At 36.1% G+C, this 22,850-nt stretch overlaps 1 protein-coding gene across 4 annotated transcripts in view; it reads right to left on the bottom strand.

Moving 5' to 3' along the window:
• LOC126965984 (mitochondrial carrier protein Rim2) overlaps positions 1 to 22,850 on the bottom strand; it is a 56,110-nt gene that overhangs the window by 17,425 nt on the left and 15,835 nt on the right. Inside the window, exons 3-4 of one of the 4 annotated variants that reach the window (XM_050809841.1) lie at positions 18,436 to 18,498; positions 16,069 to 16,226 (exon numbers count right to left, since the gene is read on the bottom strand). In XM_050809841.1, the coding sequence (XP_050665798.1) occupies positions 16,069 to 16,226; positions 18,436 to 18,498 (221 nt within the window). The remainder of the gene's footprint in view (positions 1 to 16,068; positions 16,227 to 18,435; positions 18,499 to 22,850) is intronic. The other 3 variants (XM_050809843.1, XM_050809842.1, XM_050809844.1) reach the window with 3 other exon arrangements.

Here is a 22,850-nt window from a genome sequence, read left to right as displayed (position 1 = left end):
AGTTCGCAAAAATGGATAATTGGGATTTTTTTTCCGAACGGTGTGTGCATGAAAAAAAGTCCGACATAAATTATTGAAGATCATGCAATATTCTACAAAATTGTCCTTGTATATTCTCCTCTAAGATTCAATATTTCGGAGAAAAAGCGATTTTATGATTTACTAAAGTTGTATTCTCCAAAATATGCATGTATGTTACAAAATTGGAAAGATGCCATTGAGTGTCAAGATGCAACGCACACAAGCATCTGATAGTTGCCGTAATAAAAAAAAAGCTATAGTTCTTAGGGACTACGGTATCTAGTTGAAGCGAAGCGGAGGCCAATTCTTAATCTAAGTTATTATGCTTAATTATTAAAATGCACTGCTGGGTATAAATCTAGCGACGACTGTCTGTTTACATTGAAAGAATTAAAAAAAGAATGTACAAATTCAAATATAGATAACAGAACTATCAAACTCCGATTAAAACTAAATTACAGTGATAAACAAGAATTAAAATTTATATTTTATTGACAATCATCATGATTGTTATATTTTTTTGTTAAATAATATCCCTTCCCTTAATCATAATGATATTTTAATTTCTCATAAATTTAATTGTTGGGCAATTAAAATTTATGATTTATTGACAATCACCGTGAAGGTTGCCTTTTTGTAAAGTGATATCTTTCAATCATCATGATATTTGAAATCAATTTTGGAGTGAAATAGCAAAAAAGAGCGATTTAAGAAGATTGATCATAGAAGAGCCTATAACTACGAATGAATTATTCTGCTAGTAAATTAAACAAATTGACCGTGGAGTAGGCCTACTGTGGAAACCACCTTAAAACAGCGTGAAGAAAACTAGCTAACAACTTCCAGGTCGTGTGGAAACGTGTGCTATGGGGAATTCAACTTTAGTAAATTCTAGAATCGCATTTTCTTCGAGTTAGTGAATCTTAGGAGATAGAGTGTGATGACAATTTTTGTAGCTAATTGCATGATCTACAATTGTTGTCGGAGCTTTTTTGTTAGTCTCTTCAAACATAGAGTCCATTGGACTAACAGATATATTAGATCGTTAGTGATCATCTCTCCATCCAGCCTAGTGAGCAGGCGGTCCGAGATTCGAGCCTCCTTCCGAGACACCCCGCGCCTGTGAGCTACTTTTTCGGCCTCCAAGGCCCCCGCCCGGCTTCGCTGTAAAAGCCTTTATTTAGGGCTATCAGCACAGAGGAGGTTTTTACACCTGAGCCCAACATATGGGCCCCGCTATCGGGTCTTCAATACGTAAATGTTTTTTCCTCCTCTCGAAAAAAGAAAAAAAGAAAAACGGATCTTTTTTTTATCATAAAACTAATTGTTTCGCAAAATAATCCAATAAAACCTACTTTTGCGAACTTCAACTGTGAATAAAATTTTTAGCACACCTGGGATCGATGAGGACATTTCACAATTTTATTATATTGTATCCCTTAACGTTCGTGTTATTTTTCAGCTTCTTTAGGGAATTTATGTAACGCTGAATGTCTATTTTGACCGGACTATTACCTACCTTACCAAGAATTTAATTACGCGATGGTAAAGACCTGTAGGGCATTATTGGAGAAGGGAAGACCAAAAGTGATAGAAGGAAAGACAGAGTGATATGGAAGAGAATAGACTGAGTCTTGGCTAGATCATAAACTTACTTCGCCAAGCTAAAGTTATTTAATAACGCACTTTTGAGTTAGTTTTAAAGGCTGTTTTAATCTTATATAAACTTAACTAAAACTTAAACGAGCAATTCTTGTAAATATATAATATGAATCTTGGAAACGGCTCCAATGAATTTAATGAAATGTATACAGATAGTTTCGGGGGTAAGAAATCGATCTAGCTTGGTTTCAATTTTAAAAAATGTAGTTTTATCCGTGTTTTAATGAGAAACAGCTACAATAACATTAAAATACAAAGGTAAATTTCACCAGTATATACAAGACTATGGGGACATTGGGTGATCCGGAAACAGAAGACCCCGGTTCGAATCCAGATGTTCTATTAGTTTTTTTATTGTTGAAGTATTGTACATTCTAAAAAATCCGAGCAATTTTTATTTTTTATTTGTATTTATTTATTTAACCAATAAAGCAGGCAAGGCTCAGTCGGATATTTTTTTATTTTATTTATTAATAATAAAGATTAATAAACTTTATTTATATGAAATATTAATAATATTATTGTATACTGCTGCTGACTCTGTCGTACTTAGATATTTCATAATTATCTACTGGTGCACTTGTTATTGTTGTTTTTTTTTATGAAAATAAGGGACCAGACAAGCAGAACGTTCAGCTCATGGTAATTGATACGCTATGCCCATTACAATGCAGTGCCGCTCAGGATTATTGAAAAACCCCGAAAATTCCGAACGGCACTACACCTTGAGTCATAAGATGTTAAGTCTCATTTGCCCAGTAATTTCACTAGCTACGGCGCCCTTCAGACTGAAACACAGTAATGCTTACACATTACTGCTGCACGGCAGAAATAGGCGCCGATGTGGTACCCATAATCTAGCCGGCATCGTGTGCAAAGGAGCTTCCACTGTTTGTTATAAGTCGATTAGTAGATACATTGCCACTTAAATCATATTGTCACTGTAAGGGCGCTCCACATACTAATACATAATTTTATACCTACGTACCATAAAAACTGTTTATCATTTACCATTACTGAACTTATGAGAAAAGAAAAATGTCAAAACACTATCCCACGAAAATAGCAAATCATTGACAAATTCTGTTGTTAAATTCACAATCTTATTCATCAATCGCGATTACCTCGCCCCCCTTTGTCTACCCGTCACCGGTAGGATTCCTACATAAGTATGATGTAGGATGTTTTGAAAGGGGAAAAATAATTTAAATATTATTTATTTATTTATTTAAAGGTGCTCCAATACACAATACACTCTTAAACTTAAATATTGCACGAAAATAGTACCAGTGTAAGAGTCAACTACAGGTACAACTTAAACGAGAATCATTTCTATTGGGCACTTATATATAACACAAAGACTAACTGTCTTATTCATAATGACTTAGCGGAGATTTAAAACATCGCTAATATACACTTGTTAAAAAATGGTATTCATAATCGCATATTATAGCCAAAACGCTCATTATCTCTTCTATAAAGCTGAGATGACTTATAGTAGCTAGGACCCTTCTATAAACCTATGTTAAGCACTCGAACGCAAAAAAATATGGCCGACATAATAGCTTAATGATAAATAGCTTCCTGCTCAAAGTTGTTGGATATCCGTCATAGATTGACTTCAAAACTTTGAGTTTTGAAGTAGAGAGACGTATTAGTTATGGGAGATTTATCTAACGAATATGAATAAGGAATTTTATCGAACGTTCGATAGGCTTAAAACACGTTTTAACTAATGTAGCTTAATACCTTCGAAAAGCGTTTTATTATGAATAAGGCAGTAACAGTATATTAAGAAAAAATTGGATAATAAGTAATTAAAGAATCGTTATACTATAGTTGCAATACTTTACGTTTTAATACTATGAGGCTATGGCAAAATGGATTAGCCCCCGATGTCTTCAAAATATTATTTAATGAATGACAGACACGATATAGTGGGCGCGTTGCTGCCAACGTTAGTTCTTACGGTGGGTAGATAGAAAAGTTTGTGTTTGCTTCTTGCCCCTAATCTCGGTATGTTTAATATTATTTTGCTCATGATCTTGGGTGTATCTAGCATGTTGTTTAAATTATTATTAATAAACTAAGAATAAACTATGTATATACCTACCTATTATCATCAATATTAGTTACATAATAATACAATCCACTCAATACAATGTAACGGAATACATTCCTAAGATAAGCAAACCTATTATGAATCTAGGTTATCGGCAACAGTCTCAACGTCCATACAATTCTTTCTCTGTTTATCGTATCTATAATGTTGTTTGATAACAAGTTCTTAGTTCCCTCAAGTTCCGAGTCAGAAGATTGGACATCAATTTTTTCAGCGTTTCGTATTAATCTGAAACAGACCGACGCCGATGGAAACGACCACGCAGTGCGTATATGAGGTTTCTATTTTATTTAACTGCCATATTTCAGGATTCGAGTGTAGTTGATTTGACACCGGCCGGCCACTGTTAAGGCGAAGAGTAAGCAGAAAACACGCAAACATGGTGTTTTTAGACAAGTTTTGTGGTGAAAATATAGCATTTCGAGCAATCAACATTACTTAATCCTGTTACACATATCCTGAAGTCTTGTTTGTAGGTTGCTAATGCTTGCTGTTGGTTATAGTTAACACTGAACTGATGCCTTTTTGAACTACCACTTTTCTTTGCAGTTAAACAAGTTTTTTGGCATGGCAGGACGCATTTTTTTAGTACTACTCTACTTTTTGTGTAGGTAAATTTATTCAAATTAGTAGTGAATAACGAGGATTGTAAACATATAAACTGTTTTCCACGCAAGAATTTTGAAAATATTGGCTTTGTTACATAGATGGCAAGCCGGCAGCCTTGAACTCGTATCGCTCAAGGTCGCTAGCATTTAGTGTCGCCTTACACAGCGCAACCCTAACACTCAAAGGCAGTCCGACTTCGAGTAGTAAGTAGTTGATGTAGTTTGTTCATGTAGCGAATGTGAACTAAGTGCTCCAGGAAGTTAACCTAAAATACATTCTACGATCAGATCGAATGCAATTAAAAGTCTTAGGCAAATAGAATATTATTGTCTAAGATACGTGTCGAAACGACCTTTACTCATCTGTTTCATTCAATGGATACTTATTTTTTTTTTAATTAAGTGCACAACTTTATTTAGTTTATTTACCAAACAGATTATGTCAAATGAATTGTACTGACTTGCCTGTTATTATGCCTTATACGACGGGAAAAAACTAAATTTTACGTTACCTTCAATTGGTGATTGAAATGTTATTTGTCACACATACATGTTAAAAAAACGTTTTTATGTATTATTCGTAAACAACAAATTTTTATTCAATTATGTAAAGTCTTATCAGATTTTTTTTTAAAGATTCTGGTCAAATCGTTCGGAATCCAATATTTTGTGAACGACTCGATCACTTGGCGTTGTGTAGAACCGTTGCTTCATAGTGCGTCTTCTATATCGAGTTTATCAAGGGGAGTGTTCCTGAATGAGAGCTATTTACCTTGATTCTTGCCGCCGAATTGAAACTTTACAAGACACGCCACAATCTCGGCTATCATTCTCAGCATCTGGATATGTGGCGTTCCTCCATAGTACCTACTGTTTTAAATTTGTGCATAAACGTGCGTGGAATGAGTTCGAATAAGAATCGGGTAAACGTCCTCCTCGCGTCGTATTTCTCTCAGAGGATTCAATTTTTTGACGATATTTCGCCATCTGTGTGTCTTTGGCTACGTGCAGTGAAGTCCGGAGAGGTGCAGATTTGGTCATACCATCTTATAGGGCTGCGACCTCTGGGGCGTACCTTCCCAGTAACCATCAGTTTTTCGAGGTCGTGATCATCTTTTCTAAGATTCTACAGAGGCAGATGGACGAGAGTCTGGTTTTTACAACTAGAGTGGGAAGGGTAAACATTGGTACCCTTAAAAATTGCGTACCTTCGTTAAAGGCCGACAATGCTCTTGTGATTCCTTTGGTCACTTAACATCGGTTCAGTTTCAGTCTCTTCAATAAAAAGAATACTCGAACAGAAAAGCTATGGTCGATACGAACTCAGTCAAACCAATCTATCTAACGGGTCAGCCAATCAAATTAAAAATATCTAAAAATAAACGCGATATTCTCCTTGAACCTGTGCAAATTAAAACAATGACTGTCACCTTCCAATTAAGATATTTTAACAACTTTATCAATGGCGCTGTGTAAACAAACTCATGACGTAAATAGTGTCGACTTTTATGTGATAACATTGGCACATCTGACCCCGCACTATCGTTCCCCTTCGAAACTGGATTCTTTATGCAAACTACTTATTTCCAGATTTTATGGACAAAAAACAGCAATTTACGTTTAACCAAATCTACTGTCAAAAATCCTAGTCACATACATCGAAAGAACCTTGACATTATAAATAAAACGAGCGTAAGGGTCTCCTGATGTTAAGTGATCATCGCCGCCCACATTCTCATGCAACACCAGTAGAATGACAGGAGCGTTGCTGGCCTTTAAGGAAAGTGTACGCGCTTTTTTTTAAGGTACCCATGGCATATCGTTCCGGAAACAACGCACAAGGAAGCTCATTCCACAGCTTTGTAGTACGTGGAAGAAACCTCCTTGAAAACCGCACTGTGGAGGACCGCCCCACATCCAGATGGTGGGCATGATATCCTAATTTGTGGCGTGTCGTGCGAAGGTGGAATCCTTGGCGAGCACGAATAACGTAGTTTTTTAGTCATTTTACAAAAAATACCAGTTAACTTTTAACCAAATATACCGAGTCCTTGTCACATACATCGAAAGAGCCGTTACATTGTTGAGAAAGCACTGTGTTACACATGGTACGCGTACCTAGTAGGTATCCTTGGCGAACACGAATAACGGAGTTGTCATTTAACAAAAAAAACAGTTAGCGTTAAACATATTTTTGGTTAAACGTAAACGTTAACCACAGCTTGTGGTTCATCTGATGTTAAGTGGACACCACCATCTATGCCCCATGCTACACAGTACACAAAGGAAGCTCAGTAACAAAATTGGCGTACCGGTATGAAATCAGATCAATTATCGCCCCGAGCTTCAAAATATTGATCGTTTTTTGTGGAAAAGTAAACAGATTAGCCGCCGCAAGTCACGATGCTAATATCTGCTAAGATATAATTTGACGTCCGACAACATAGTGATACGCGAACACCGCGCGGTCTCCACGCATGCCTTGCGTGCCCACTTATCACCGCGACTCACGAACTATCTTTTATCAGGGGCTGAGACGATAGACGGAGCGTCTCCTAACGCCTTGTCCACATGCAAAGAATGAGAGCGAAACGAAAGCCATCGGAACGTCCTCCGTCACTTTTCCTCCCCTTTCTACACGTGCTTCCTTTTTAATTCGCCGTCGTTCGTTACATGTGAACCCCGATCTCAGAAAGAATAAGATTTCGTTTATGATCACATCAAAAAGTGACTCACATGAGCTCTTCTATAACATACACAAAAGTATTATTTATGATCATTAATCATTAAGAGTTTTTGAATAGAAAATCACCTTTTAATCTATAAGATAGCCAGTTTTACTTTAAGTAAAAAACACAGACATTGATCCAGATAGATGCCGCGAGTGTATGTACTTCGCGTGTCAAAATGGGGACAAAAAGAGGAGCAATGCTCTTCCTTTGCCGCTTTTATTTTATTTTTATTATGATTTATAATAATAAAAATACATTGCTGATTTTTGTAATAAGCAATACCGACTATTATACCGACGTACTGAAAACGTCAACTAATAATGAGGTGAGTGGCTAAACGTTAGGCTCGATGCACTGGCATTTTTAACGACGTCACAGTAGGTACAAAAAATGGGCACGATTGGTTTTCATACAGACAGAGGAGGGATTTGCGTTATCTACTTGGATCTATGTCTGTCGTAAAAATGCATGACTGAATTATATCAACATCGTCATCATCTTTCTCCCAGATATTCCAGATTAGCCACAATCCTGATACCAGATCTAGTTGAATTAAAAATGCGTGCATGGATTATATCACTCATTAATTTTTTATCTTCTTCAATATGCGAACCACCTTATATTAAACTATATTTAATTCGGTATTGTACATACATACCGCCACCTACGCTTACATGCACCACCACAGAAGCCAGCAAAAAGCTGGGTTTCTCGTGAGGTGTTCACGTTGCACTCAATTGCACTCCCCAGAATACGATGGGCGACCAAAGCACGAACGCTCGGTGATGAGAATATGTTACAACTCAACCATAGTGGGTATGCGTTTGTGATGGGTCAAAACTTTAAAAAGAACGCAAAAAAAGAATGCTGGGAGAGTATCTTGCGCCGCCTCTTCTCTCTCAGAGCGCCATTTGTTTCCGAAGCGGTACTAGTATCTAGTATAATAGAAATGACATCAAAAATAATTCTAAAGGAATCAATTTTGAGAAAATAAATGCCTTTTATTGCCGCTCAAAAAAATAACAACATATTTTACACCTCTGTGCAATAATTTTCGTTGGCTCCGTCTATGCGTATATTAGCTTGTATATTGCATATTAGCGCAAGTGTGATAACAGTCCGCTGGAGTCAGATAAATCTACAAGTGAGCTGATTCAACAATGTAAATGATAATAAACAATAATTATCAAGTCCGCACCTAACGTACTTATTCCGGAAAACTTGACGCTCTCGTCTGCTTTTGGCAGTATTATTTTCAAGATCTATCTGCTTAATACACACCAATACCTAGCCGTGATTTTTCGTCTTGTATTTTTTTTTATGACAATAAGGGACGAGACGAGCAGGACGTTCAGCTGATGGTTATTGATACTCCCTGCCCATTACAATGCAATGCCGCTTAGGATTCTTGAAAACACCAAAAATTCTGAGCGGCACTACAATTGCGCTCACAATGCTTACACATTATTTCCTATTTCTGCCGTGAAGCAGTAATGTGTAACATGTTGCTATGCTTCGGTCTGAAGAGCGCCGTAGCTAGTGAAATTACTCGGCAAATGAGACTGTGCCGCTCAGAATTTTTGGGTTTCTCAAGAATTGCACTGCATTGTAACGGGCAAGGCGTATCAGTTACTATCAACTGAGCGTCCTGCTCGTCTCGTCCCTGATTTTCATAAAAAATAATTGCGCATTGTATAACTAATGAAAAATATGTTCTCATCTAAAAAAAAAACAAGTGTACATACAACGCGACATAAATAGTGATAACACGTTGTCCTACTATGTTATGTAACGTTTTTCTTTAATGCCATTGACCGAGTAGCATTCAGCAACAATGAAGAATGAAGTGGATAAACTTGTATGTTTATTCTTTATTTTCTTTCTCTTTACATTTATGAGAGTCGCTTGCCATCTGTTCATTAGTACAATTTATAGTAGTTATTACAATATTAATTATAATTGGTAGACACTATCTTACTTTATCTATTACTCGCATATTTCCTTTATTTTATTTAAGGTAGTGTCGATTGATGCATCTACTCGTATACAGCATTTGAGGATCCTGCGTGGAATCTTTCGAGAGTTCTGACGCACCAAGTAACGCGAGCCGCTTTTTGCTCTTCACAGAGCAAATGCGGTATCCATCGGGAAAACAACTTTTTTACACCTAATTGTTCATTCAAGATTATTTGTATTTGACTCATGCCAATGTCTAAAGTTGGCTGAATTTCGCGGTATGTCACATGTCGATCTTCTTCAATCAGCTTACGCACAGCATCAACGTTTTCTTTGGTGACTGCAGTTTTTGGACGACCTTGACAGGGATCATCACGGAGCTTGACACGTCCACGTTGAAATTCAGCAAACCAGCAATAAATTGTGGTTTTGGATGGGGCTTCATCACCAAATGCAGAAATCATCCGGTCAACACACTGTTTTTGTGTTAAACCACTTCGAAAGTCATAATAAATCATCGCTCTAGAATTTTCTCGAGTCAATTCCATTTTCTCAACGACTAAACAAGTTTGACAAGACCTTGTGACAAGACCGAGAATCTTTTTTTAAATAAATAAATGGTATTCGATTTTTAAAAAGAAGAAGTTTTCGATTAAAAAGATTTTAATATGACAGGAACAGTGGAAATATTCCATTCCCGATACTTTTAGTGCAGCCTATGTACTGTATTGTACTTTAAGTAAGAATGTAGGTACTCAATAACTATAACGTTGTTTGGCAACTGTCAAAAGTATTGAAAAGCGGAAAATATGAGTTAATACATACTTAAGTATAGATTGAGAACGATTTAAGAATTATCATAATTTGGCATGCTCAAAGTATACTCAATTCAGAAACCGGCTGTTTTTACTCATTAATTTACATTTTTTTGACCTACTCGTGTAAGGCATTTAGTAATTGACGTTTGTGTATTTTGTTGCACCACTTTGCATATATTGTAATTGAAATGATTTGTAAATAAAATTGAAAATAAGAACCTGGAATACCATTCTGTTTTGAAAAGAGCAACCTTAGAATTTCTTGCTCGCTCTTCTCTAAGGAAATCTGCCTTCCGAACGAGCTGTATCAAAAAATGACATATTTCAAGTGTAATGCAATTTACCTACGAAATACAATATTTTTATTTGATTTGACTCTTTACTATACTTATACTATACTTTCAGAGATAGCAGGTGTAGTGTATTGACATCTAGTCTGAACAATGTGTAAACAATTAATCTGTCGATGTCAAGACGTGTGACGTTGAGTACTATTTAAGGAATGCACAATAGTTAGTACAGCGAAAGGCCAGTTTCAATCGACTATCGGTTGGGAGCGGACGTCCCCGGGTACAGTGCTACATAGTAAAGATTAGTTATTTCACTCGTGAGCAAACGAGGAACATTACAGCAGGGTTACGAGGTGCAGGTACCTCTATAGGTTAAATATCATCCGGAATAATTGCCTAGACAAGAAGACACCTCATAGCAAAATTAGTGTTGAGAGAAAAGGGCTATTCGACAACAACGCGGCGTTATAGTAAGAGTATATCATAAGGAGAGTAATATAGATGTCAAAAGTGACGTTTTACAAGTCGGCATACGCGTCCTACAGTTTTTAATTTTGTTTTCCGGATTACTTAACTAAAATTGATCGGTTTTTATAATGCCAGAACCCGTCTTACGAAATAATGTCTTCAGTCTTGTTAAAAACCGTGAAGTCCAAACAAAATAACGGACAGATACGAAAATCATTTTGTTGTAGAAAAAAAATAACGAGGAATGGACTCGTAAGAACCCATAATATTATAAGCTAATACGGTAAACAAATTTTTGATAACGAAACTGCACTTTGAATAAAGCTATATAAGGTTTAAAGTAAAAAATACGATCATAATTTTTTTTACCAGTTAGAGGCTCCTTTGCACATGATGCCGGCTAGATTATGGGTACCCCAACGGCGGCTATTTCTGCCGTGAAGCAGTATTGTATAAAGATTATTGTATTTCGGACTGAGGGGCGCCGTAGCTAATGAAATTACTGGGCAAACGAGACTTAACATCTTATGTATCAAGGAGACGGGCGCAATTGTAGTGCCCACTCAGAATTTTTGGATTTTTCAAGAATCCTAGGCGGCACTGCATTGTAATAGGCAACGCGTATCAATTACCATCAGCTGAACGTCGTGCTCGTCTTGTCCCATATTGCCATAAAAAAAAAATCATCATCTATATACATTAGGAAAAGATTAACCTAATAATCAATTTTGAATCACGCTCACAACAGAATGAGAGCTCCGCTCAAGCACGCGATGGCTCTGCGCCAGAATGCCTACTTATAATACATTTACTAAGCATCGTATGTTGAAATTTGTTGTTTGCAAATCAAAATTATTGACTGGATGTAAATAGAACTGATGAAATATTATGAGGAGAAAGCTGGCGTTTTGTTCCGTAGCACTTACATATTTTCGACTTATTCACCACGAAATATTTGCACGACACTGATACTATAAAAATAACGGGCAAAATGGCCCCTTGAGCTCATACTATACTTATAGGTTTGAAGAGGTTTAAATGCTCCACGTCACACGTCAGGGACTTCCAACATCATAGTCAGATTCTTCGTTTTTTACAATGCTTTTCAAAGACCTCATTAGTTGCGAGGATGGCGGTTATCACATACGTCAGGTGACTGGAAAGTTGGTCATCTTTATAAATAAAAATATGATGGATGCTCAACGTCTAAAGGCAAGATTAAAGACCGGCAACGCTTCTGTGATTCCTCTGGCGTTGCAAGAGAATGTGGGCGGCAGTGATTACTTAAGGCGACACTAAATGCCAGCGACTTTGAGCGATATGAGTTCACGGCTGCCGGCCCGCCATCTATGTAACAAAGCCAATATTTTCAAAATTCTTGCGTGGAAAACAGATTATATGTTTACAATCCTCGTTATTCACTACTAATCTGAATAAATGAACCTACACAAAAAGTACAAGCTATAAGCATAACTTTTCTGAGAGAAGTACCGAAAAAATGCGTCACGCCATGCCAAAAAACTTGTTTAACTTAAAAGAAATGTGGTAGTCCAAAAAGGCTCGGCAGTGTTAAGTATAACCAACAGCAAGCATTAGCAACCTACAAATAAGACTAAAGGATGTGTGTAACAGGATTAAATAGTGTTCATAGCTCGAAATGCTATACTTTCACCACAAAACTTGTCTAAAAATACCATGTTAGCGTGTTTTCTGCTTACTCTTCGCCTTAACATCAGGTGACCTGTACGCTCATTTGTCCCCCTTTTCCATAAAAAAAATGTTCTGAATGGCGTTTGTATATAGTAGATTGAAACTAAACCCGAAACCGTGTTATTAATAAACGTAGTGTAAAGTTACTTCAAGTTTAAAATTATTTCGCACTGTCATATTCAGTAGTGACAAAGGTAAGATAAAGACAAAAAGTTTTAAATTTGGAATAACTTTACTTCGCGTTTATTAATAACACAGAAAAAGTTATTCCATTGGAATACATTTAGTTTGTGTTTATTAAAGTAGTTACCTAGTTGGCATTGCGTAATTCTTGCTTGTCAAAATGACTACTTTAGTGCAAATACAAAAGAGTAAAATGTACCAGGTACAGACCATAGTAGTTATGACAACGAATCAAAAAAGAAAACGACGGATGAAAAAACTGAGCAAATTCATAACACGAATATAACATAAGCAGCAGTTAAAACAGCGTTAAAACGAATAACAAGCAAAGATGGCCGTCGTTTGTGCGCCAACGATACAAGTTTGTCTATATTTAGCCGACCGGCGCAGCGGCGGCCCACATCCACGCAAAATGACAACACAACACTGCGCTTGTTTGATAACAACTTGCGCAATTCTAAGATAAACTATCACAATCATGTAGGACTGGATTGACGGCAGAGTTTACCTGAGACAACAAATTGGAAAAAGAAATAAAGAGTAGTTAAAAAAAACTACTTTTTGGGCTCTTCAATGCCTTGTACATAGTAATTAATAACCAACTTGTCACAATTTAAAGGGCTAGATAAGAAAAAAGCATGTACTGATAAACTGTATATTAAACATTCGTCCGTCGTACAAGGTGCCATGCGGCTAAGAGAAGTGTTCCCCGCACGTCCGACACAGTGGCGCCAAACAACTGAATTTTACTGATCACGTGATCTAAGTACTGCGAGTACCTTACCTCGAAATCGCCAGTGCTCACAGTAGAATATGGCGGCGATTTATGACGTCATATATTTCCCTAGGGTACTGCGGCAGTATACTGGCAGTCCACAACGGAACGAATTTTTCTACAGTGATAGTACTGTGCAATGCATATCGGAACATACCCTATATTTGAAAAACGTGGGAACATGGGAGGTATCATCGCATAGTCCTTATGAACGCCTGTAGTTCGTTGAACAGTTAAATTTTAACTGTTTCTGTAAAATTAGGAAATCAATTCACTGGACTGCACGAACAATTTCAAGATACGGGTAAATGATATTCAGACATAAATATCTACACTGATGGTTATTACGGATGATCACAACATTGCATTTCTTAATTCATTCGAAATAGTATGAATTTAAGTCTTCATTTCGCTTTCTATACAAAAAGATTTAAATAGAATAGATATGTCAATAACATAACATATTGCAACGACACTTAGTAAACTTTATGAAGCTACATCAGTTCGTAAAGGGGCATAGGGAGAAACATTGTTTCGAAACTCCCAGACCAAATTACAATTGTTATACGTAGCTCAATAAAATGGATCTATTGCATCATTATCAGCATAGCAGGGCCTTTCAGTGTTTGTCAGTCCGTTCTTATCCTATTTTACCGTCACGCAAAATTTTTATTATATTTAATTTGTGCCGAAATTAATTAACTATTCAGGTTTCGAATAAGCCCCTCCGGAACACAAGTAATATAACCGTTACGGTAACTAACCGTCCGAAAGCGTATCGTTCATAGATCATGGTATACTTTTTTAATTCTCTGGTTGGGACTAAGCGATCTTCGTTAAAGTTGACAGTCTGCTCGACCCCAATAATTGAAATTGTCTTGAGTTTGTCGGTCTTTCAAATCTAAACAACTTGTCAAAAGTAACAGGGTGAACTTAGTTCCTAAAATTTTGTGACGTTTGCATCATTCGTTATTTTTTTATTAGTTTTTTCGTCCATTATTAGGACAGGCAAAGGGTTCAAGCCCATACAGCCGTAATCATTATTAAAATATTAACTGTCAAAGCCGTCTTTGCAAGTTTTGTACAAAATTGTTCTTTCTAAAAACGTAGAAGAGCACGAGGAATAAATCATTTTAATGATTTTTGATTCGCTAGGTCAAAGAAGTATAACTTCTTGCGTGCATACATAAGTACACATCCAACTTAATTTTAAGTGATATCCCTCTCAGATTATATAATATACAATTTTTATTTGTGCCAAAAATATAAGACGACATTTTTGGCCACAAATGATGGCATTAATAAATGTTTGTAAATTTTTATTCAAAATGTTACGAACGATAGCTACACTTTTAATACAATAGGCTTTAATTACATAGTATTTGTCCATAGAGACAACAAAGCTATAATTAAGTAACGCACTTCTTCATTATCTATAGAAGAGAGTATGCAGTATATTATGTACAAATGCCGTATTTATTTTCGTTTTATAATGAATTAGTGTCACACGAGATACGGTTCAGTTGCCAGCTTAAAACTATACATTACTTTATTTGTTATCAACAATCTCATACTACATTGTCCTAAAAGCCTTTCGTAGATTAAGATGAATTCAATGTACTGATTGATAGAGCGTGCTCTTAATTCTAATTCTATAAAGATACTATTATAGCGATAAATACACATGTAATAATCATCAGGCGATATTCGAGAAATGTACACGAGTTCAAATGCCAGGCTTCAAATTGATTAAAAACAAAGCAATTTCACCAATACCTTATGAGCGTGTTGGCGTAAACAGAGTTTACATGTCATAAACAATAGAATATAATATCAAATATCTGTCAAAACTGTCATCGATAAGTATGAACGAAATCAAAAGTGTTAAATGTCAATGTTTCTATTTCATTTAGACTATAAATGTGTTTAGTTTGTGTTGGTGAAGTCAGAATGGAATCTGTAAACTCATTTACAGGCGTAAGTTTAGTAATCACGTTCTACTTCAATGGTAAAATCAGGCCTAATTTTGGTACAAATTAAATTTATTTATTCGCAGTGAGTTAGATCATTTAACAAATAACAAATTGGCTTATTTTATTTAATAATAACACAGCATACAAGGGTAGCATGTTTACAAGAGACGAAAGATATGAAGGAGATATTGAAAGGAGAGTGACTGCGGGAAACTGTGTGAATGAAGCGCTGTATGCCTTTATGAACGGCCAGCCTGTGCCAAAAGAGGCGCGAATGGCTGTCCATAATGGAGTGCTTATCGCCAAGTTAATATACGGAAGGGAGAGTTGGGTACGGCAGAAGAAGAATAAAAGCAGAATTAACGCAGTTAAGATGCGATCACTGCGTAGTATGTGTGGGATAAGACTGATTGACATAATTTCGAATGCGGTAATAGGATCGCGCTTTGTTCTGAAAGACTTGAAGATGACTTATCCAATATATAAGGCAAGTGTGTTTAGGCAAGTCGGTCGCAGTAGATCCCGTAGAACATTCGTCGACCAAAAATTGGAGACGTTTTGAGAAAAGGAAAGGTCTGAAGCACCCGCAACCGGCGAGCATGTATGAAAAGAGTAATGAATGTAGAACGCGTGAGGTTTGTAAGGATAGAAGCAAGTGGCGCTCTATTATCTTTGCCAACCCCGACGGGAACATGGCGTGAGTATGTGTGTGTATAATAAGATAGTACTCACCGCCGCAGCAATGCTCACCTGATGCACTGTATGAGGGACATCCTCGACTGCGCCCTGGCGTGTCCGGCGTGCGCGCACTGCTGCACCTGGTAATTGTGGGACATCAGCATTCGGTCAGCCTGCTTGTGGTACGCGAACATTGCGCCCATGGTTCGCCTGTAGCCCCATTTGGCCTCCTGCATTATACGCCCGGTTCATTATTCTCATTTTGATCATTTAACGGCTGTTTTCTCGACAAGATTTTATTTATCCATAGTTATATTATTAGTTATAGTCCAATGCTATTTGTCGATAGGTTATTGATATGTAAGTAAGCGTAAAAGGATAGATGTGTCTATCCTCTAGTAAGTTAAACTAAGGATAGATAGGTTATTGAAAACTGCTGTAAGCCAATGACGTTCTATACAAATTTAAGGACATATCATTCGCAGTCTGATATCGGAACGGCAAAAGCCTATAGCCCAGTGGTTGGTGACAGGGCCACCTACTACGCCAGGGTCGCCAATTGATCTACAGGTCCCGGGTCCGAATCCCGGTAGGTGCAATCATTTATATGATGAATATGAATGTTTGTTTCCGAGTCATGGATGTTTATTTGTATTTATGTATGTATAAGTAAGTATATTATACATAGTAAAGGCTATGCCTTTGAGGCAAGATAATTTGTGTAAGAGTGTGTCAATATTATTAAAAGTATGCTTAAAGACAATGGAAGCACACTTTTCTCCTTGGTCGTGTGTCAACTGTCACTGTCCAAATCAGCTTCTAAGTTCAACATACGTACACTGAACTGAATAAATGTTTTACATTGCTGCGTATTGACAAAGAATATTGTAACATACATACATACATAAAATCACGCCTCTTTCCCGTAGGGGTAGGCAGAGACCACTTCTTTCCACTTGCTATGATCCTTACATACTTGTTTCGCTTCGTCCACTTTCATTATTCCTTTCGTACATGCTCTTCGGTTTAGGATACTCTTGACCTGGCCTTTTTTCAAGACGTACCTGATTTGATCTTGAAACGTCCGCCTAGGTCTACCCCTTCCAACACTTTCATTCACACTGGCCTTATACACTTTCTTCGTCAATCGTTCTTCATTCATTCTCTCGACATGTCCAAACCAATTGTATTATTGTAGCAGACTAAGCTTACTATAGTGTAATTTGTGACAAGTGTCGTATTTCCGTTTGGTTTTTTTTTATATGACATGATTTGTCTATATGTATAGAATGTCATTGATTTAAGCCAATATCAAACAAACCAATTACCAACATTTATTATAAATGCATTAATTTTATCGAAACTGTTTGATTTCAGTTAGGACACCCAACAGCTTCGGAGAGAGCAGAACTGCTTCTGCTCTCTCCGAACGCCATTCAAGAAACTAGTAAAAATATATAAAATATTGTACAATATCAATGCTATTGCTATAAATGAATGTAAATCAAGCCACTGTTCGGAGTAAGCAAGTAATAATTAAAACAGGTCCATATTGGCTCACCTAAAGTTCTTTACCCGAAATTGTTCTTCATAACTATTTGTAATCAGAATGATCATTCTTCTTCTCCCCATGTCAAAACCCCTTTGCGAACTGATGTAGCTTCATGACGTAAGTGTTGTTCCAATATGTTATGTTATTATCACTCCCTATGGTAAATTAATATATTTCTATTTTACAAGCTAGGTTCTTTATATCGTTTTGAGCCATTCTTACTTGAAATCGAAAGAAACGTTATCCATTAAAAAAATGTCATCAAAACCACCCGATACAAATAGTACAACCAAAGAGATTTTAATATATATATAGTATGTATATGCGAAAAGACCCGACCAATGACAGAGTACAATACTCACTGACCTGTATAAATACCACTGGACAGGCTGTTCCATATGTTTGACAGCAAAACTTTTTGTGCCTATTTGAAGCGCCACTCGCAAGCGTCCAGAGAACTAATTTTGAAGTTTATTAGAAATTGCTGCGAAGGAACGTACAATACACTGAAATATTTTTGCATTTTGAATTAATTTCGTTCTCCGTTCGTTTTCCGTGTTATACTTCAAGAATCAACGTAATAAAGTACACAATTTTTTTTTGTCAATAATTTTCCACCATCTATCGATGTTTGCTGAGGTTGTCATCACTAGTTTTAGTACCGCAGACTCTCGCTACATGGCCAACAGCGCCAAAATGGCGAATATCAAATAGGCACAATACCACTTTGACAGTCGCCAGTCCAGTGGTATATAGAAGAGGTCAGTGACAATACTTATGTATAAAACTGAAAATTCTTCAAAAAAGCACGTATTTTTAAAAGTCCGGCGAAGTTCGTGGCATACCTCGAGTCATTCAAGAGGTTATGGGCTTCGGTGATAACTTACCATTAGGTGACCCGTACGTTCGTTTGTCGGCCTCTTCCAGCTGCTCTTCATTTGTTTTTGTTTCTGTAAAATGAGTGAATCTAGTGAAGCAGTTCAAGAAGACCTGGATTTATTTGCAAATTTTATTTTAAAAATGAAAAAAATGCAAGCCTTAAAGATATTACGTTTATGGACTCCAGTGCACTCTGGTCATTCTTATAAAAGCCAGGTACACAAACTCAATACTTGAGTGCCACATGGGCACACGGAAATAAATCTAATGAACTCAATACTCATGTGTGATTCTTTATTACAATGAAACCGAACCGTTTTGTTGATAAGAGATGATGATGAAAAGAGGATCACGTATGACGAGAACGTTCGAAAGGTCGGTCAGGCTTCTGGCGTCAGGCACATTATCTAACACATGTTTAGCCACTGTTTAAGGAGGTGTTAAACTTTAAAGCATCCACCATAATATAGCCGTGCCATTACACCTTTAGATTTCCATCGGTCAGATTAACATCCAAGACGCGCAAAACTACCTGTCATGTTTTTCTTTATAAAAAGTCCCAACATCCGATGTCACTACCTAGCTAAGATAGCAAAATAGCACATAAATTGTTATTGTAATCAAATGTTAATAATCAGTGAACAAAAATGTCTTGAGTTTTGATATAAAATTCGAAATACTCTTTCCCGACCATATTATATATCTGTCCTTTAGTTGTGATTCGAGATCAAACGATGGCAAATACCCTTCAAGATGTAATTCTTCAATTAAGATATAAGGTTTCAATTCGTGTTAAATAATACGGTTTCAATAGCCGTATCTTTAGATTGGGTTGACTTACGAGCGCTTTCAGAATCCCATCTCTAATTTAAGATTATTTAGAATCCAGATTTTATGACATCAATTTCAATATGCCAATCTTTCATTCAAACGCGTACTTGTTCACATTGATACAAATACTAAGCTTAAAATACCAAAAAGACACGTTGATTGGAATGCCAAAATCAGAAAATATATTATTCAAATATTAATCTTGATTCGCCAATCTAAGGATTAGGATTGCGATTCAAAATATACCCACATCGACCGTTCGAAGTATGACTTAAGGTTCCCAATATTCGGTCTATCTTTTACTTGAGATAAAAATCGTAACACCGTAAAAATCGTTAGCACACCAATGTGATCACATCTTAATATATATAAATAACGTGACACGTTGTTTGTCCGCGATGGACTCCTAAACTAATGAACGGATTTTAGAATGATAAAAAATATAGATCAGTTTAAGGGTAAATATAAAATGGCATTGTTAAAAAAACAACAGGAAGCTGAAAATTTCAACTATTGTGTATGGAAAGAACGTCCCTTAAATAAATATTTTTCATGATTTAACCATAACATTTGAAACTCGTTTCCTATTACATTTAAACTGACACATTGACACACACTCATATATTTATACAACACACACACACTCACACTCACGAATACACTCATAATTTATACAGAGGTTGATATATTTAGAAAAGGTTTAGATCTGCATTTTAATCGTTATTAGTTTGCCCTCTTTACTATGTATCCCACCTTACACCTTAGGGAGATGGGAATGGCTGAAAACCAGTGCTGCATGAAAATATTATTTCAAGCAGAGTAAGCTGAGCCTACTCCCTTTTGGCTTAATGTATGTTTGTAATAAGCTGATATTGTATACTTGAATTAAGTTCAAGGCAATATTAATACATAATTTTATTATTATTATTATCGTTGACTTTTCTGTCCCAATAAACTTATCGACGGTAACTAACCTAATCCGTACACGCTGTCTGTCAATGGGACGACAGAATATAACTTACCAGCGATAGAAGTTTGTATGAAAATTTCAATCACGCGTCCCAATATAAGGCGATAAGAATGACTTATCGGGTATATTGGGTCAGCTTCAGATTATTCACTGCTAATTACTGACAGTAGAAGATAGTAATTTATCTCTATCTGTATATAGTATATTGGGAACAGACGTTATTCTCCCCACATAATATCTGAGAACAGGCGCCATGACAAACGGACAAGAAAAAATGATAGAGGGTTGCTATTTCTTAGAGGTACACAGCCCTAAAAAGGAGACAAATCTTGAATCTACAATAAGATAATAAATAACACTCTTCCTGACACTTTTTTTGGTTTCTCATGTTTGAAGACAACTCTACTAACATGTATATTTCTTATGTGTGTGTGTACAAATACGAGATAGAAAAGGGTAATATTTTTTTTTATGGAATAGAAGGACAAACGAGCGTACGGGTCACCGCCGCCCACATTCTCTTGCAACACCAGAGGAATCACAAGAGCGTTGCCGGCCTTTAAGGAAGGTGTACGCGCTTTTTTTGAAGGTACCCATGTCGTATCGTCCCGGAAACACCGCACAAGGAAGCTCATTCCACAGCTCTGTAGTACGTGGAAGAAAGCTCCTTGAAAACCGCACTGTGGAGGACCACCACACATCCAGATGGTGGGGATGATATCCTAATTTGTGGCGTGTCGTGCGAAGGTGGTTATTGGTGGTGAATTTATTGATTAATTATAAATTTACCTCCTTAAATGTACTTAATTGTAAATGGTTATTGCTACACCTATTAAAATAATATTACTTAGAAATTTGAATTTTCTAGCATGCATTACCTATTATATACTTATTGTGAATTCTTATCGAAAACTCTACCTAAATTGTGAATGAGTCGGTGATTATTGAAATTATTAGTGGAAACTGTAAAATACAGATATTTCAATTGTATCATCTGCGTTTAAATCACCAACCCGTCCTACATAATATTATGTACTGCATTAAATGTATGTAGTCGTAATTTCATTCCAAGTTTAAAATTGTTTAAAATTACAATAACATTGCGCAATTAAGTATTGCACAATAACTACAATATTTAGCACACCAATGTGCTTATCACATCTTAATATATATAAATTGCGTGACACGTTGTTTGTCCGCGATGGACTCCTAAACTAATGAACGGATTTGAATGGGAATTACTTCATGGAGTGCAGTTTAGTCCAACTTAAGAGATAGGATAGTTTTTATTTCGATTTGAGATTCATAATTATTTTTATTTCCAATATTTGTTTTGACGGTGTGACAGTTCTGCTGTGAAACAATTTCATTATAACAACAAAAGGGTATACGTTAAGGCGACGGGTAAACAGAAAACATGTAAACAAGGTGTTTTTAGACAAGTTTTGTGGTGAAAATATAGGATTTGGAGCTATGAACACTACTTTATCCTATTACACATACCCTTTAGTCTTACTTGTAAGTTGCTAATGCTTATTGTTGGTTAAAGTTGGCACTCGAAAGCTATTATGAACTACCAGTTTGGTTTGCAGTTAAACAAGTTTTTTCTCGGCATCATGCATTTGTTTAGTATACTACTATCATAAAAGTTGTTCTTATAGATTTTACTTTTTTATGTAGGTACATTTATTCAGATTAGTCTATACTAATATTATAAAGCTGCAGTGTTTGTTTGTTTGTTTGTTTGAACGCGCTAATCTCTAGTACTATTGGTCCGATTTGAATGATTCTTTCAGTGTTGGGTAGTCCATTTATCGAGGAAGGCTATAGGCTATGTTTTTTTTTCAAAATTAGGGATCCGTAATAAGATTGCTATTTTGTAACACAAGGTGTAAAATCGAAAACCTATTTTTGCGTGCGCTGCAAAAACTATTGACAATAGGCAATATTTTATTATTTATAAAACTATCGCATGAATTATACTTTATATGGCAAAACAACGTTTGCCGGGTCAGCTAGTAGTATAATGTGGATAGTAAGCAATTAAGCAGTTTGCGCCTGTTAAAATGTTACATTTTCGACCCAAGAATTTTGAAAATATTTTCTTTGTTACATAGGAGCCGTGAACTCATATCGCTCAAGGTCGCCGGCATTAAGTGTCGCCTTAAGAAAAAATTGATGCTATAAAAAATTATTGACAAATTCATAAAAAACAATATTTTGTTTATTATTATGTACAGAACAACGTCTGTAGGGTCAGCTAGTATTATATAAGTAACTCTTATTTACTTATTAGTGAACATACAATCACAATTTAAGTTACCAATAAAATAATAATCATTTTTTTAAATAATGTCGGTAGAATTATAATACTGAGACTCTGCAACATATAAATTACACTATTTCTTTCCAAAATAAAAAAAAAATAATATTATATAAATACATCTATGTAAAAATGTAAAAATTATAAGGCTCTTTAATTTCAATATCATTAAGTTAACACAATTAATAAAAATTGGACAGAAATCTAGTGCTTTTCAACTTTACAGTCTAAGATAAATTATTCGCCTAGGAAGAGCCTGCTGCTGCTAGACAACCGATGAAAACAGGCCAAGTATATTA

The sequence above is a fragment of the Leptidea sinapis genome, chromosome 9 (genome assembly GCF_905404315.1).
Source record: "Leptidea sinapis chromosome 9, ilLepSina1.1, whole genome shotgun sequence".
In the NCBI taxonomy this organism is placed as follows: domain Eukaryota; kingdom Metazoa; phylum Arthropoda; class Insecta; order Lepidoptera; family Pieridae; genus Leptidea; species Leptidea sinapis.
The sequence above is the reverse complement of the archived record's forward strand: the minus strand, read 5'-3'. Positions and strand labels throughout refer to the sequence as shown.